At 49.1% G+C, this 16,873-nt stretch overlaps 1 protein-coding gene across 4 annotated transcripts in view; it reads left to right on the top strand.

Annotated features, from left to right (window-relative positions):
* The window catches only part of ARHGAP22 (Rho GTPase activating protein 22), a 196,841-nt gene that overhangs the window by 30,189 nt on the left and 149,779 nt on the right, over nt 1-16,873 (top strand). For all 4 annotated transcript variants that reach the window (XM_057505759.1, XM_057505761.1, XM_057505762.1 and 1 more), the window contains exon 2: nt 14,023-14,222. In XM_057505759.1, the coding sequence (XP_057361742.1) occupies nt 14,023-14,222 (200 nt within the window). The remainder of the gene's footprint in view (nt 1-14,022; nt 14,223-16,873) is intronic.

The raw sequence follows: 16,873 nt of genomic DNA, 5'->3' as shown, positions 1-16,873 counted from the left end.
ATACCACCTCACATCTGTTAGAATGGCTGTCATCAAAGACAAGAGATATGTGTTGGCAAGGATGTGGAGAAAGGGTACCCTGGTGCACAGTTGGTGGGAACGTAAATTGGTGCAGCCACAATGGAAAGCAGCATGGAGGTTCCTCAAAACGCTAAGAACTACCACATGATCCAACAATCCCACACCTGGGTCTATATCCAAAGGAAATGAAAACAGGAACTCAAAGTGCTATCTGTCCCCCCACCCCCTGTGTTCACTGTAGCATCATTCACAATAGCCAAGATATGGAAACAACCTAAGTGTCCATCAACAGATACATGGATAAAGAAGAGGTGGTACACACACACACACACACACACACACACACACATATGCTAGAATATTATTCAACCATGAGAAAGAAGGAAATCCTGCCATTTGTGACCACATGGATGGACCTTGAGGGCATTGTGCTAACTGAGATAAGCCAGTCGCAGGAAGACAAATACTGTATGATCTCACTTACATGTGGCATCTAAAAAAAGGAGGGGGTGGGGCAAACTCTTAGAAACAAAGGGGAGATAGAAAGTGGTTGCCAGAGGCTGGGAGGTGGGGAAAATTGGAATAGGTTGGTAGAAGAGTACAAACTTTCATCTATAAGATGAATAAGGTGTGAGGATCTAATGTGAAGCACGGTGACATAGTGACAATGCTGTATCGCATAATTCAAATTTGCTAAGAGAGTAGAACTTAAATTATTCTCATAAATATGTGAGGTGAGAGACATGTTAATTAACCAGATGGAAGAAACTGAAAAAAGGGGGGGGCAATAAATGAATATTGTTTAAAAATGTAGAGATAAATACCAAAGGAACCAATTAAAAAGGTTGAAAGTGGCTGCTTCTGGGGGTGGAGGAGTGGAAGGGAGTGGAAGAACAGGAGATTGGCAGGTTTCACCCCAAAGCCTGTGGGACTCTGGGGCTGTGGTTGAGGGCTGAAAGTCCAGAGGTCATGTGACCTCATACCAGTTCCAGCAGGAGGCTTGCTCTTCAACGGTGACCTTGGAGTTCACTGACCTCCTCTGATTGCTTTGTTCTGAATGACATGCCTTCCGGGACATGCCCAGGTGATGCCATGCTGCCCCTTGCCTGGGCTCGCTGGGTGCTGTGAGGGCTCCCTGAGATAGGCCACCTTGAGGCCCTCAGAGTGGGGCAGCAAAGAGGCAGTAACCTACCTAGATGACTCAGAACCTGACTGTGCCTGAGAGGCAGAGAGGATCATGGGCTCGTAGGGCTCGTAGGCGTGTCCGGGAGGCGGCACATGAGAACTGTTCCTGGAGCGTGGCACCAGCATCTGGGCCAAAGCCCTGGTGGGGTCTGGAGGCCCCACACACAGGAGCCTGTGGTGGAGAAGGAAGGCCTCGGGGGACCCTCCCAGTGGTGTCCTCATTCCAGGCGGAGGGCTCTGGTCCCAAGCCTGGATGTCCTCCCCAGGCCGGGCCTTGGGCCCCGCACAGAGGATTAAGCTCTCTCCTATCTCTGCCTTCCAGAAGTTTGCTCAGAATTGAAATGAATCAGAGGCCCTTGGATCAGCAAAAAGTCTAGAACAAGCCCCAGGGGATAAAAATTGCTAAGCTGGGGATCTTTGAACAACAGTGGCCTCAAAGTACATTGGAGCCTGGTTTTATGAATCCTCTTTTATTCTAGGATTTTCGTTGTTCATTTCTAATATTTTCTTCCTTATTTTTTTAAATTGAGGCATAATTTACATACAGTAAAATATGCAAATCTTAAGTGCATGGCTCAAATGACCACCACCCAGATCAAGATACAGACCACCTCCTCTAACGCCAGGAAGGCCCTCCTCCCTTCCCAGCCCCTCCTCACCCTCCTCACAACCAGGCTGACAGATGCACCTCTGATTTCTCTCTCCATGGAGTGGTTTGGCCTATTCCTAAATTATGTAAAAAAAGAATCATAGGATATGACCCCCTCATCACTAACACATAAAAGGCCACAGAGAATCCTTGCACTCTCCTCTTTAGGGAAGGAAAAGAGTGAGAAAATAGGTTCTGAGTGTTTAGAATGGGCCTTAGACTAACCCTAGGGGTCAAGGGAGAAAACGGAGGCAGAATAATTTCAGTAAAATGCTCAAAATGGCAACACGTAAAGCAGCTTAAATGCAGGACCCTGAGGCCCAAGAAGCCTCAGTTCCCAAATATAACTCCATCCAGAGGCCAGTGGAGGCAGGATGGTGCACTGAGCAGCTCACACCCCAGGGAGGCCGGAGGCCTGATTGCTCATGAGCGCCTGTTCCAAGGGCAGGTACTCAACACTATTGCCAGTTACGGGGGCAAAAACCTAAGGTGGGGCACTGCCACCCACTCAGTCCTGGCCTCAGATTTGTTCAGTGGACAGGCAGCCTGGCTGAGCAGCAGACCAGTGGGAAAGGGGAGGGAGTCAGGAACAGATGGGATGAGGAGGGTGGGCACCCTGTGGACGTGCCCTCATGAGGGTTCAGAGTGCTGTGGGCTCTGCTGTGCTGGCCAGGGGTGCAAAGGTTGTGGCGGGCTCAGGTGGGCCTGACCCTACCCACCTGGTGAGCCGAGGAATCCCAGCTTTGGCTGCTAATGGATTCCAATTCACTGTATTTCTGACAAAATTAGCCAGTCCTAATACTGCAGACTCAGATACCTGCACCTCACTGCTTCATGAGGAGTCAGACACATGGTTTATGACTCTGCATTGACCAAATATTTACTAATAGCAATAACCATAGCTGATATCTACTGAACTAATGTAACCATGCCTTACAACAAGCACAACTCATGAAGCAACTTTATTTGCCCCTTTCCCTTGCTGTGCCCAGCAAGGCCCCGTGACAAGTCTGGGCACTCCTGGGTAATGAAATGCCTCAGACTAGCTTTCACTGGCAAAATACAAGACCAGCACAATGTTCCACGACCCCCCCACCCAGGTGCACATACCTGATGTCCACCCACCTCTTCAAAGTGTGCTTGGGTCTGGTCCTCATTTTAGAATGTCATATCTCTTGTGTCTTGGTGCCCTGCTGGAGCTTCCATATTAATGTCCCATTATGCCTACTATGTATGTAATTTCCTTTAATTTTCAAAACACTCCTATTGAGGAAGAGTCCACTATTGCCCCATCTTTTTAGGTGAGGAAAATGAGTCTCAGGAAGATTAAAGATCTTGCCAGCCAGGAAGGGCACTGAGCCAGGAGAGGCAGTGCTGGGATTCAAAACCTAAAAGCTCTTGAAAGCTGTCGGCACTTCCTTATTAATGCACCACCCCTCACCAGGCAGCAGGAGGGGAAAGTCATCCTGGTTGGAGGAAACCTCATGTGTCAAGATCCAGAGACACATGCACAGGGCAGCTGTGAGCCCTGGGTGTGACTACGATGAAGGAAGGCTGTAGGGGACGAGGGGATGTGGCTGTCCCACGTCCAAGTAGGGCTTTAAATAAGGGAGTGACATGGCTGGACAAAGGGCTAGACAATGATGCTTGCTGAAGTGTGGCAGTGGGTCCACAGGGAGGGACTCCCAGGGCAAGGAGAGAGCGGACATCCAGGAAATGCTGTGGGAGCAATGGTGTTCCTTCTGCCATCTGCAGAGGGCGTAGGGGACACGGGGGCATTGTCAGAGCATATCTACTGAGAGCACTTGGCTGCTGCCAGCCAGGTTCCCTGGCTTCTGGACACTCTCCCGGTCTCCATCTGCCCGTCTGTCTGCCGCTGGCTGGAGGCCCATGTGCCAGAAAATGAAGGTGGCAGTGTGTGTCCTGGAGAGGAGCATGGAGAGCCCAAGGCTCCTCCCTCCTCCCACCTCCCCTTCCAGGTACCAGCTGTTGGGAAAAGAGTTCTCCCCTTGGAAGCTACTCAAAGCTCACAGCACCAGCGCTCTACGACACTCAGGACACACGGTACCACCAGATGCTGGACAGAGGAGCTCCACGCTGGACTTCGGGCCCCAGAGAACTGGATAATGACCATGACCTTTTGTTTGAAGGAGGGAATAAATGATTTACTTGCCAGACAAGCCTGAACTAGGTTAGGCTTGTACCAGGAGGCTGCATTGGGCTGCCTGATCCAGAAAGCCAGAGACCTGCCTTGACTCTGCTGAAATCATCAACAGCCTCAATGGTTACTTATCCAAGGGTGGAGAGTGTATTGATCTAAGCTAATGGCTCACAGGCAGGCAGAAATGAAATTTATAATCAATATTGAATTACATCGACTCCACTGATCCCAGGCTCCTGGTGAATGTTCTGCTAGTATGAACAGGAGCAGAGGCAGCTAAATGCCCCCGGACAAGGTTCAGAGGCGGGGAGACAGGCTTCCAAGGGGTTCAGACTGCGGTAATAAGAAACAGTGCTGACCACCATTCACTTAGCCCTTGTCCGTTTACAAAGCACTTTCAAAGTGTCGTTCATTTCTTCCTCACCACATTCTAGCAAGTAGATGGCATTTATATTTTGCTCCTGATTTTGTATGGAAATCTGGAGCTGCAAGAGCCTGAGGCCTTGGGCCACCCAATCCTGTGCCCTTCTGTGGCCTCATGCAGCCTCTCTGCACCCACGCCCTAAACAAGGAAAACTAGTTCTTGTTGCAAATCTTCTGCCTGTCGCCTCTCTGATTAGAAGAACAGAATCTGTTATCTCATGCCCTTTAACATTTTCATCATCTGGTAGTAGACCATAGGTAGGAGAAACCCTGTTGGCAGTTTTCTTCTAAACCAAGATCATCCACGGAGGCCAAGGGTATCTTGGAATTTAATCTTTCCTATCTTCTTTGTACCTGAGGATTCCTGTCTTGTGGTAGTCATTCATTCAGCAAGCATTTATTGAGAGGCTCTGTACTGCAGTCTAGGGATTCAAGCATGAGCAGGGCACCCTCCCTGGCCATAAGGAGCTCAGATCAGCCTAGCATGCAGAGGCACATGTTCAGTCAGAGGTATGTGATAGTTACAGGGGTGGCATAAAGAATGGAAGTCAACCCCTCTGCTTTGTGAACCTACTAGAGGGTCAGCACATGGTAGGAAGTAGCTGCACTGATGCCTCAAGAGTGAGTCAAGGCTCATCAGACCAGCCAGCCAGAGGTGCAGAGCTATGGTACAGAATGGCCCACTGGGGACCAGTCATTGGTTGGAAAGCATAAGGTATGTGGGATGAGTGGGAGGTGAAGTTGGAGACCTGGCTGAGCATCAGGTCACAGAGGCCTTCTCGTTATCTTGACTTCATACCCATGTCAATGATAGCTAAAGCTGTCTCTACCCCAAATGGGGATATAGCCTCTTCAAAGGAGATGCAGCCAGTGGGCCCCCCTCTCTAGGATGGTAGTTAGAGGTCCAGCCTGTTGGTAGAAATTACAGGAGGTCCTTCAGGCTTGTCTTTCTCAAAGGAAGCATTTTTCATTAGTCTTGAAGGATATTGTCTCTTCTAGGCAGGGACATGGGTCCTGTGAGAGTCAGGGTTAAGAACCTGGGAGCCAGACTTCCTGGGTTTGACCCCATGATCTCTCACTCTGCATGTCTTCCTGTTCCCTATTCTGGACACACCTCTTCTCCTCCCAGCCTTCCTTAGTGTAGGGCAGGAAAAATTTTTCCTCTAACCTCTTAAGTTCTAAACCTGGGTCGTGCTAATTAAGCTGATTTAAAATATAGATTAGCAGGAGGAAGGCTATATAAAGTTTATTGACAGTTTGGGAGGTGTCACAGAATAGAGTTGAAAATCTAAAGACACAATTACACCCAGGGGCAGTAAATCAAGGGAAGGTAACTAGGACCTGAATGGTAGATAAGGGTTGCATAGTAAGCTTTGTCATGCAAACTCAACTCAGCCTCTGATGATAAGAATCTCAATCTTCTCTTTCTTGTACAGTAGTGGGGGAGGCACCTTTACAAAAGAAAACCTGTGCCCTGCTTTTAGGCAGAAAGGGAGAGAGGGGAGAGAGCTCCTCCAGAGTTGCTGTTTCTCAATTGCCTGCAGCTCAAAATGATGACTATGCCAAAGTGGCATATTTTGGGGTGGCATAACCTGATCCCCCTTAGTGGCCCATTCCATTGTTTCTTCCAGCTTTAGCCTACCACTGGCCTCCCAACCCTCCAGCCTGACTTCCTCCTGCTGCCTTCATGCTCCTATTTCCCCTTCCACATGCCATAATGATAGTGAGACCTTGTGTTCGGGCATCTCTGTTCCCCCTTCAATGCTGCTAGGGCAGTTGCATGCCTTTTCCTCTCCATTCCACAGTGGCCAGCCCAGGGTGGACACACAGGAGGCCCCACAAACTCTGTAAAAGGGTAACTGGATGCTGGATGAAGTTGAATCTGAGGGTGCATGCTGCCTGAAAGTACAGACCAACAGCTTGGGTGCCGCCCTGCCTCCTGCATCCTCTTGCCTAAGACCAGCATCAGCTGAGCCAGGAGGCAAACCCAGGAAGAGCCAATAAAAATAACTTCTGAGAATGTGATCTTTTATATTTTTAAAAATCATTAAAATAATCATTATGAAAATTTTTTTCAAACTTTCTAGACTACCGCAGCGTTCTTTAGAATCAGTACTACAGCAGAGGGTGTAGGGAGTGCCCTTTGCTGTCTTTCATCCTCCAGGCCTGAAGTGAGCTCCATTAGGAGGACCTTGCTGGCTCCCTAGACCCTCAGATGGGGGACCTAGCAAAAAACAGATGACCAAATGGAGCCCAGAAAGAATGCTAAGTGACAAGTAAAAAAAATAATAATGGTAGAGGGCACTCAGGAACCAAGGTGTAATAAATCATGTGAGGCTCATGCAGTATTCCCAGGACAGCATGGGAACCTGATGAGCCCCCCTCACCCTTGGCTGCAAATTGCATTAACTTTATGAAACTGTCTTGTCCAGCCCCGTCCAGAGTGCCCCTTCCATTACCTCACCTCGCTCTTCTCAATCAATCTTTCAGCCTCAATACTTACCCTTTAAATCAATTCCACTCTGAGAGCCATCTTGCTATTTCCCCAGCCTGGCTTTCAAATCGCATTGACTTTTATAAATCAATTGTGTTTTAGCTCCTGCACAGCCACTCCTCCATGCTCTCGGGGCTGCACTTTCAGACTGCAGATGAAAAAACACCCCTGGTCCCTGCAGGGCCAGATGCATCAGCAGCTGCCTAAAGCCAGCTCAGGAGGCTCTGAAAACAACTGGGAGTGTTAGATGGGGTTCTCCTAAGCAGACCCTGAGATAAGGATTTTTATGCAGTAATTTATTAAAGAGGTCCCCAGGGGACACCAGCTGCAAGGAATTGCACAGGACAGGGAAGAGGAGAGCCAAGCTGAGTACAAAGCCCAATAAAGGGCAGAGCCCAGACGATCCATCTCTAAGGTACTGGTCATGCGTTCTCAGCAATGCTAAAACTTCAGTTGCTTCCAGATGCTCTGGTGCGTGATGGACCAGCACACTCTCACTGAGCCCCGCATTATGTAAGATGGAGTGAGGCAGACAGCCTGAGGTGGGCCTGAGCCCAGGGGAGGGGCTCACTTACACAAAGGGGCCCTTGACCTGGTTCTGTGGAAAGGCCACAGGTGGACCTGGGCGATGCTTCCACAAAGCATCATCTGTTCAGCCTGGAAGCTCCAAGCAGGCAGAGACCACCCGTGTTTTGTTTGTGGTGTAGTCCATAGCTTAGTGTGGTGCTTGTCACAGATAAATCTCATAAGCAGTTATTGAACTAGTGATACGTAAATTGTTATTTTAGATTTCCTGAGGGGATCCATTCCAAAAAAGCTCTTTTGTTTTAAAGTTTTTATTTTAATTTACATAAACAATACATGCATGCCTTCCCTGTATAAAATGCACAATTCTACAGTGCCATACTCCCCTTCACAACCATAATGGTCACTATTGAGTGTGACATGTTCCTTCTATGCAAATACATGTACCCACTCAAAATTCATTGTGATCTCTTCTGTTTGGGGGTTGTGTTTTTTTTTCTTTCCTGTAGTTTTAAGTTTTGTATATTGTTCTACAATAGGCTTTCTTCCATGCTATAATATAATTTAAGTAAATATTAAAATAAGCAGGAGAGGGAAGATGGGAGGGTTAGGGATACATGTGTTTAAAGGGTGGTCAGGATTGGCCTCTTGAGAAAATAGCATTTGAGGGAAGAATGAGAGGAAACCCCACCAGGACAGGGGCAGCAGGTGCAGAGAGGGCAGCGGTCACATGACTGGTCTGCTTGAGGAACGGCAGCAGCCAGTGTGGCCAGGACTGGGGCACCACAGGGAAGTCTGAGCGGTCAGATGGCCGGGTCCTGAGGACCCCTGTAGCCATAGTGATGGCTCCAACTTTCATTCTGAGCAAGAGGGAATGTCCTGCAGGGTTCTCAAAGGGAGCAACATGACCTAACTCCCATCTTTGACAACTCTCTCAGGCTGCCCTCTTCTGAGACCACAGGTGGGAGACTGGAGAAGAGGCTCTAGCAGTAATCCAGGTGGGGAGTGATGGCGGCTGGGAATATGAAGGCCTGAGGATGGTGTTTCCACTGCAGATGGGGGGATCCTGGAGGAGTAGGACTTGGGAAGGGGAAAGACCAGGAGTTCAGCTTTGGGCTTGTGACATTAGAGGTGTCAGGTGGGCACTGTGATGGGTGTGTGGGTCTTAGGTTCAGCGCTAAGCTCTGCACAGGCACCTTCTGTGCATCAATGGTGTTAAAACTCTGGGACAGAAAGAGATTGTGGAGTGATATCACACAGAAATGGGGTCCAGAGACTAACCTTGGGTACTGGACACAAGGAAGTGGATGAGGAGACCGAGCATGGTGGTCAGCAAAGGAGAGCGTGGTCTCAGGACCCAAGGGTACAAATGGCCCCCAAGGAGGGAGCGACCATCTAGGGCAAGTGCTGCAAGGGGTCAAGTAATGGGAGGATTCGACCCTTTGAGCAGCATGAGGGTCATTGGTAGCCTTGGTAACAGCAGAACAGTTTGGGTGGGACAGAGGTAGGGGAAGCCTGGCTGGGGTGGGGTCAAAAGAGAACAGGAGACAGCTGAAGATGTTGAAAATTTTCTGGAGATGGGATGGTGGTGATGGTTATGGAGCAAGGTGAATGTACTTAATGCCACTGAATTGTACACTTAAAAATGGTTGCTATGGTAAATTTTATGTTATGTGTTTATATTACAAAATAAAAGGGAATAGGAGAGGAATGAAGAAAGGGGTGAACAGACATTTTCTGTAGTATAAAGAAAAGAGCTAACTATGTTAGCTTATATACGATCACCTTTTTCTTTTTAGCTGACAGTATCTTACAGTGTTAACACAGCACTCGGCAGACACTTGGGCATGTCCATGCCTTTCACTCACTCCTTACCCCAGCCCTGTCCATCCATCCAGTTTCTTCTTTGGCCCAATCTTACCCATCCCAGGCCAGCTTTTCTAGGAAGGTCTGAGTGTTGCTAGTGTAACAAGAGCCAATTGCACCAACACCTAGTGGCAGAGAAAGCAAAGCTTGCAGCGCATGTCTTCTATCACCAGGCCGAATAGCAGGCTCAGAATGACCAGCACAGTCTAGGTCAGGGCACTGGGAGAGTTACAGGCACCCTGGCACAGGTGCAGCTCAGAGCAGCAGCAAGGGTTGGGTAGGAGGGACACAGTCAGGGCCAAGCATCAACAGGACTGTCTCACAATCACACAATCATGCATGTATATACTCTTACACACAATGTATGCACACACACACATTCACAAACATACACACTTGCAAACACACTTCTGCATGCACACACTCGAAAACACACACTCAAGACGTCCCACATTCATGCATGCACACACCCTCATTTACACTGACATGTGCTCTCACACACAAACATACACATACTCATGCACACAGAGCCCCCTAGGAGGGGTTGGGTCCCCTGGGTGTCTCCAGTCCTTAATTTTGGGGAGAGGCAGATAAGTGCACAAACAACACAATAATATGCTAGGCCATTAGTCACAGTATTTTAAAGGTGAAATTGAAAGGAAAGAAAAGAAACTAATTTTAGTGGAGTGACTGTGGGTGGGCCGCATGGTGGTGGCGAAGCTGGACCCACACACTGAGTGGAAGGTGGGACTTGGACAGTGAGGATGAGCAGGAGGACATCATGACGGGAAGTCCCATGTGACCAGAGCCCAGGGCAGCGATTCTAGGAATCACCCAGGCCACTTCAAAACCCAGATTCTGAGTCCTTCTCCCCAGAAGTTCTGATGCAACAGATCTGGAGATAGTTCTTCCTAAGGTCCCCAGGCAGGTGTAATACGCAGACTCCTTCAGCAGCCCTTGGCCTGGGCAGATGGGGAGGCATGTGGTCAGCTGGGCTGGTGCTCTCCCATGAAAGGCTCCTGACTGCCAGGCTGCGGGTGGAACTTTACTCTGAATGTAGTCAGCAAATAGCATAATTACTTCGGGGAAAAGGAATAAAATGATCATGTGCATGTTCAGAATGATTTCCTTGGCAGTTGTTTCAGGCAAGGCTCATGTTAGAAATCTCAAGTAATTAAAAAACCAGAGTCTAGGCACTGCTGACTTAATTTTACCATTGATCCTTGACCCATTGAAGAAATTTCAAAGACGATAAAACTGGAACCCAGAGGATAAAGCTCAGTAACCTGGGGACACACCTGTCCCCTCTATTCTCTGTCAGGCTCCACTAGAATATTGGGATGGTGGTAATCCTCATCTCCATGTACCCAGGGCTTGACAGAGCCCCATGTCTTAGAAAGGGATCAGTAAGTGTCTACTCAGTCCAGTCCTGCACAAACCCCTTGGCAGCTTGAGATGGGAGGAGGTGCGGAGTGGTGGGTATAGCCCTGGGAGCAGAAAGGTCCCTCCTGATGCCATAGGGTCCCATTGGGCACACCCTGCTGGCAGCTCAGCCCAGCTGCTTCTTCCTCCACTGCAGGCTGCTGAGGCTGCTGAGCCGGAGGAGGGGTGCTGCCTGGACTCAGAGCTGGTGACACCTAGAAATGGAAGGGTGGCCTTTCCAGGGCCGCAGCGAGACTCCTGCAGAATGGCTGAGGCTCATCAGAGAGGGGAAGAGGACCCAGTGATGCAAGGACCTACAGGGAACCCAGCTGCTCCCCCAGCCCTTGCCAAACAGGGGTAATCAGCTAAATAGGCAAAGGCAGTGAGCAGGTACTTTGCATGTTTAGTAGAAGCCTAGGTGAAGATGTTCTCCTGATAAGTAATCCAATAACAGGGTGAGCTAAGACAATAGTCAAGGGTCATTTTGTATCTAGTAAATTATGGAGTAAGAATATTCAAATTATAGTATTTCCTGTTGATGGCTATGGAAAAGGTAGTACACTAGTATAATTTTGTTGTGTAATGTATCCCACACCATTTTTGGAAGGAAGTGTGTAAGAGCCCCTAAAGAACCAAAAGCCATAGCAAGGGCCGGGCCTTCTGCCCTGGGAGCTCACGCTGGGAGCCCATCTTCAGGCAATAGTTCAGCCTGGGGACACCACTGCACATTTCCATTATAATCATCAGTGCCATGGCAACCTGTCCCTGAGCCCCTGGGACATGCCAAGCACTCTGCCAGGCATGGCCAGCTCCTCCTCATCTTGCCCTACAGCGTCAGGAATTGTCATCCCACATGGGCCCAGCTTGCAGATCAGCAGACTGAGGCACAAAGGGTTCACAGAAGCCGGAAGTGATCCAAACCCGAGACTCTATTTCTTCAACTGGACCCTACTGTCTCTTTAGCTAAATAACTAATATGGGAAAGAATCCAAGTGCTCAGCAATGAGAGGCCTTTTGGTAATTCACAGGGATAGTCAACAACCATAGAAATAAATAGGAAAATGCACTTTAATCTAGAACACATCAATAGGCCTGGGGACTGGGACCCATGGAAAGGTGGGGAGCAGAAGTATAGAGCAGCTGATGGGTGCAAGAAAAAGTGAGGTGCAGGGCTTCAGAGGTGGGCTGCTTTCCTGGAAGGGGGAGCTGGAAGCTGGGCCATGCCCAGTCTCTGGGGAAAACCCATGGCCCTCAGGGATCGCCAACCTCCTTCTGTGCACTGGGCTGAGCCTGGAAACAGCCTGCTTGCTCTCCAGGCCAAAGCACGGCCGAGGCAAAGCTGGAAAGTTAAACATGGGCCTCACCACAGCTGAAGGATGGTGACAGGGAATCAAAGTGGAGAGGACAAGGACCTATGTGGTCTGAGCCAACACAGCTGCTCAGGGTGGCAGAGAGGAGAGGTGGTGTTTCCCCATAATCCCCCTGCTGCCAGTGAGCTGACCTCTTCTAGAGCTCACAGGCTGGCCTTGTTATTTTTTGCTCATGAAAAAGTGCTAGATTCAGGATTATATCCCAGGCCATATGTCACTTGAGGCAAAGTTGGGGCCACCACAGTATACAGTGTCCTCAGATACCAGCTGAGAATCATGTTAACATTTAATTATCATGTTAAAAGCAGACATACCTAATAATAGGGGTAAGCCTGAGTAGCCTGTGATGTTTGACAACCATGACTTACATCCATTCCCTGCCTGGCACACAATGTGGCCAAACATGTAGAACTGGAGAAACCATCATGTCCTCCCGTCCCCACCCTTCAGTCTAGAGAGGCAGAAAGACAACCCCCAGCTAAATGGCAGCCACAGGCCACATGTCCTGGTAGGGGAGGGAATGACTACCAGGGGAGATTCAGAAGGAGGATTCTGTGGAGGAAGCATCATCTGAGCTGGACCTTAAACAATGAGTAGAAACTCACCAGGCAGCCAGAGCCTGGGATTGTGTGGGAAAGGGATGGAAGAAAGGTCCAGATTAGCGGGACAGTGTGAGCAGAGGGTGGCCTGGGCTCAGTGTAATGGGAGGAGCTGCCCCACATGCACACACACGCGCACAGAATCACAGGTCCAATGCAAGAAACTGTGGGCCATGGAGACCATGTGTTCCAATCAGAGGTTTGATCCATGGAAAAGAATTACAAGCATAATTGCATTTGGACTCAGAATCATTCCTCCAAAGTCCAGGATGGCCCCTCCAAGTGACCACTGTGGCAATATCCTTGGTGTTGGCCAAAAAGGAGAGGAGCTTTCCCTGGGACAGAGGAGGGAGAAGAAGCGGTGGGGCAGAGGGAGCCCTGGGGGTCAAGAACTCAGTCATCACTATGAGGGGTGGTACCAACCTTGGCAGGTGGCTAGCTGGTCAGTGGTGTCATCTGCGGAGAAGAGGGAGCCTGCATGGCAGAGGGGCTCACAGGCACTCAGAGGCTGTGAGGTACAGGAGATAGCCTCTGCTTTGTCAGGGAGCCATTGCAAGTGGCTGACACAGAGCCCCTCTGCCCTGCCCAGGATGGTGCAGCAAGGTGGCTTTGGAGGGTCTGGGCAATGGTTCTCAGGTCTGAGTGTCCAGAGAAGGGGCACCACACAGAAAACATGGAGAGGGTCTGATGAGGCCAGCTCCCTCAGGGCCTCAGTAACCAACCCTCCTAGTACATGAGCTCTACAAGGACCCAGATCTTTACTTGTTTATTTGCGTGCTTATCCACAGCATCTGAAACAGTGACTTGCACATAGTAGGTACTCAATAAACAGTTGCTGAATGAATAAACAATTGAACCATTGAACAAATGAAAAGATGGATGGATGGATGGACTGATGGATGGATGTATGGACAGATGGATGAATGGATGGAATGATGGATGGAAGGATTAATGGATAGATAGATGGATGCATGTGTGGGTGGATGGATGAAAGGAAAGATTCATGGCTGGATGTGTGGATGGATACATGGATGCAAAATGGATGAACCTGGGGAAATAAAGAACTCAGAGACATAGCAGAAACTAACCAGGCAGGCAGGCTGTACCTCCCTAAGTGGATAACATTAGGCTGCTTCTCCTGAGCTACTCTACCCAATAGGCCTCTGAACCTGAGGATGTAGCATTAGCATGATCACACCCTGCTGGCCTAAGCATCCGTGCCCTGGCACAGGGCAGCTGGGATGCCAGGAAGGGGCAAGGAATTACGTGCATCCTTCATACTCACCATGTGTGTTCTTGGCTTCCAGCCCGCTCCAAAAGCCTGGTGATGGGGGAGCAGAGCCGGAGCCCAGGGCGGCCACCCTGCCCCCACAGCCTGGGCCCTGTGCTGAAGGCAGGCTGGCTGAAGAAGCAGAGGAGCATCAGGAAGAGCTGGCAGCAGCGCTGGTTCGTGCTGTGTGGGGACCAGCTTTTCTACTACAAGGACAGAGACGAGGCCAAGCCCCAGGTGAGAAGCACATGTCCTGTGTCCATGGGCATCACGGCAGGGCTCCCAGGAAGGGCTTCTGTGCCCAGGAGAGGGGACAAGGCAGAGAGCTCCTCCCTTCGGGGCTTCTACTTCCCAGGCACCAAGCCACTGACTCCACTCAGAGAGATGCTGCACCAGGATTTCCAAAGAGACTTTTATTCTCGGCCCCCATGTTCCTAGTATCACAGCCTGTTTTACTGAAACACTGAAGGTTAATAACTTCCTGTCTTCACTGTATTTATCCTCGTGGTTAACTTCTATTTGTGGAAAGTAATACCGGTTTCCATTCATGATAACAATATCATGTTTTCCTTTCTAAGATATCACCTACATTAAAAACAAAAAGGGTTACATGGCAATGTGAAGTACTTAATGCCACTGGACTGTACACTTAAAACTGTTTAAGATGGTAAACTACATGTATGTAGTTTTTACTATAAAAGATAAATAACAAGTGAGACTGCTTATAGAAAACTTACACATAAATAATAGTACAAATAAGAAGTGAGTATGACAAAAGTAGTGAAGGTGGATCTAAACTAAAATTTAGGAAACTGCTTATCTTGCCCTGCCCCCCTGGTTTTATAAGGAAAGAGAATAGCTCCCAGGGAAGGTGAGTGGAACAAAGGAACACTGGAGTCAGATCCAAATTTGATCTGAATTAGATCTGAAGTGCTAGCTATATGACATGGAACAAGTGACTTAAATTTCTTTTTACATTTGGTTTGATCATGGCTAAAATGGAGACATTACTGCCTACGTCACAGAGATGTGCTAAGGATTGGATTGTAGAACGTATACGTAACTGAGACAAATTCTAGCATAAGAGTACTTAACCCTGGGTACTCTCATGCCCCCTCAGCCCTGCCTGTACCTTGCTCCTTCCATCCCCCAGCCCTGCCTCTGAGCCTGTTCCCCACACCCGGAGCCGTGCTTCTGGCTTGCTCACTGCCATCTTCCTCCTGCCCTCTGTTTTTTCTGTTGAAGACAAGCCTTGGCCTTCCAACAGTATCTCAGCTTTCCTGGCTGACGTACTGGTGACATGTCACTCTGCTGACCATAACCAAAATTGGCAGAGTCCCCAGCCCCTCAGAGCCCCGCCTGTGGCCCCTAGTGTCATCCCCTCCTGGCCCAGCCCATGGCACCATCTCCCAGGAGAACTCTATCGTGACGCTGGGCAAGCCCTGTGCACTACAGTGACTCACACACAGAGGTAACCAGGCTCTGGGTGAGCCCCTGCCAACATTCCCCACATATTCCTCACAGTGAGCCCCAGAGCAGCCCTCCCCCACCAGCTGGAGCTCCATAACAAACCTCTATCTCCCGGGTGTCCTGAACTGGACACTCTGCTCCCTCACCTGCCACCTTTTCCAGACATCAATAGCTTCTAGGGGAAACACCTAATAAAATGGTGGCATCAACATCCTTGGGCACCAGCCTGGACACAGGGGGAGCCCTGAGGCCCAGGCTGAACTGCACCAGGGCATTCAGTGCCAGGGGGCCACTGGGTCTGGCTTCCCTGGGCCTGGCTGACACCCCCAAACCTCAGGGGGCATTATTCCTTCCCGTAATTCTCCCTCCCCCAGCAAGCCTGACTGCTGTGGAGCTCCATTGCACAGGTTCCCAATCTCAAGGAGACTATTGACCAAATTTGACTCATTTAGCTTATACAATATGATCTCAAACCTGCATGCCTGCTGGCAAAATAGCCCACAAATTCCTATTTAATTGTATGAACTACATGTAATGGACTAATTCTCAATATCTGGTTCCTGGAAAAATGTGCCCTGTTCACTGTTTAAAGTGACAGCAGTGCGCAGGCAGTAAGCATCCCCCTGACAGAGGGCCTGTCATCCATCTAGCAGATGTAATTGTGCAGGGGAGGGATGTCCGGCTACCCTTGACGCTGCCCAGAGCGCAGGACACACGCTGAGGATCACGCTCAGCCCACATTCTTGTTCTCTCGCAAAGCCCCATCTCTTCCCCACTCCCCTTCTCACGGCCGGACACAGAGTTTAGAGAAGGGGAAAACTCAAGATGGGGGGAGCAGCAGCTTTTTGCCCAAGCTCAGATGGGAAGACTAGGCAAAGGTGCTTTCAAACAGAACCCTGTCCTTCTAGCTTTCCCTGATAGTTTCTAGCAGACAGACCCTACAGTTGCAGTAATAGAAGATTCCAGGTTGTTTCATCTTAGTGGTTTTAGCTTCTGTGTGAAATGATTCCTTAGCCGTGAGAACTCCTGACACACACTCAGTTGATCAGCCTGGCCCATGTCCACTGTGTGAGGACTCACAGGAAGACTAGTTTTCCCAGCCCTTCACTACTGGGTTTCCTGGCTTTGATGAGAAATGGAATAGAACAGAAATGGAAAGTACAACTTCCAGAACGTGAGACAGAAAAAACGTAACAAATCAGTTCAGCAAATGGGCAGAAAATGGGAGGAAGGAAAAAAAAAAAAAGGTAAAGGCAAATAGAAAACAAAAAATAAATAAGATGGCGAGGAGTAGGTACAAACATTTTAGTTCATAGTACCTGGATTGGTTAGTTTGTCTCTTAGAAGACGAAGTTAAGTCTGGCTTTAAAAAGGAAAGAGCAATAAACAAAAAAGTTGAAAAACTAAACAGTAGAAAA

Source organism: Manis pentadactyla, chromosome 8 (assembly GCF_030020395.1).
Source record: "Manis pentadactyla isolate mManPen7 chromosome 8, mManPen7.hap1, whole genome shotgun sequence".
Classification (NCBI taxonomy): domain Eukaryota; kingdom Metazoa; phylum Chordata; class Mammalia; order Pholidota; family Manidae; genus Manis; species Manis pentadactyla.
This window is presented reverse-complemented; position numbering and strand designations above follow the sequence as displayed.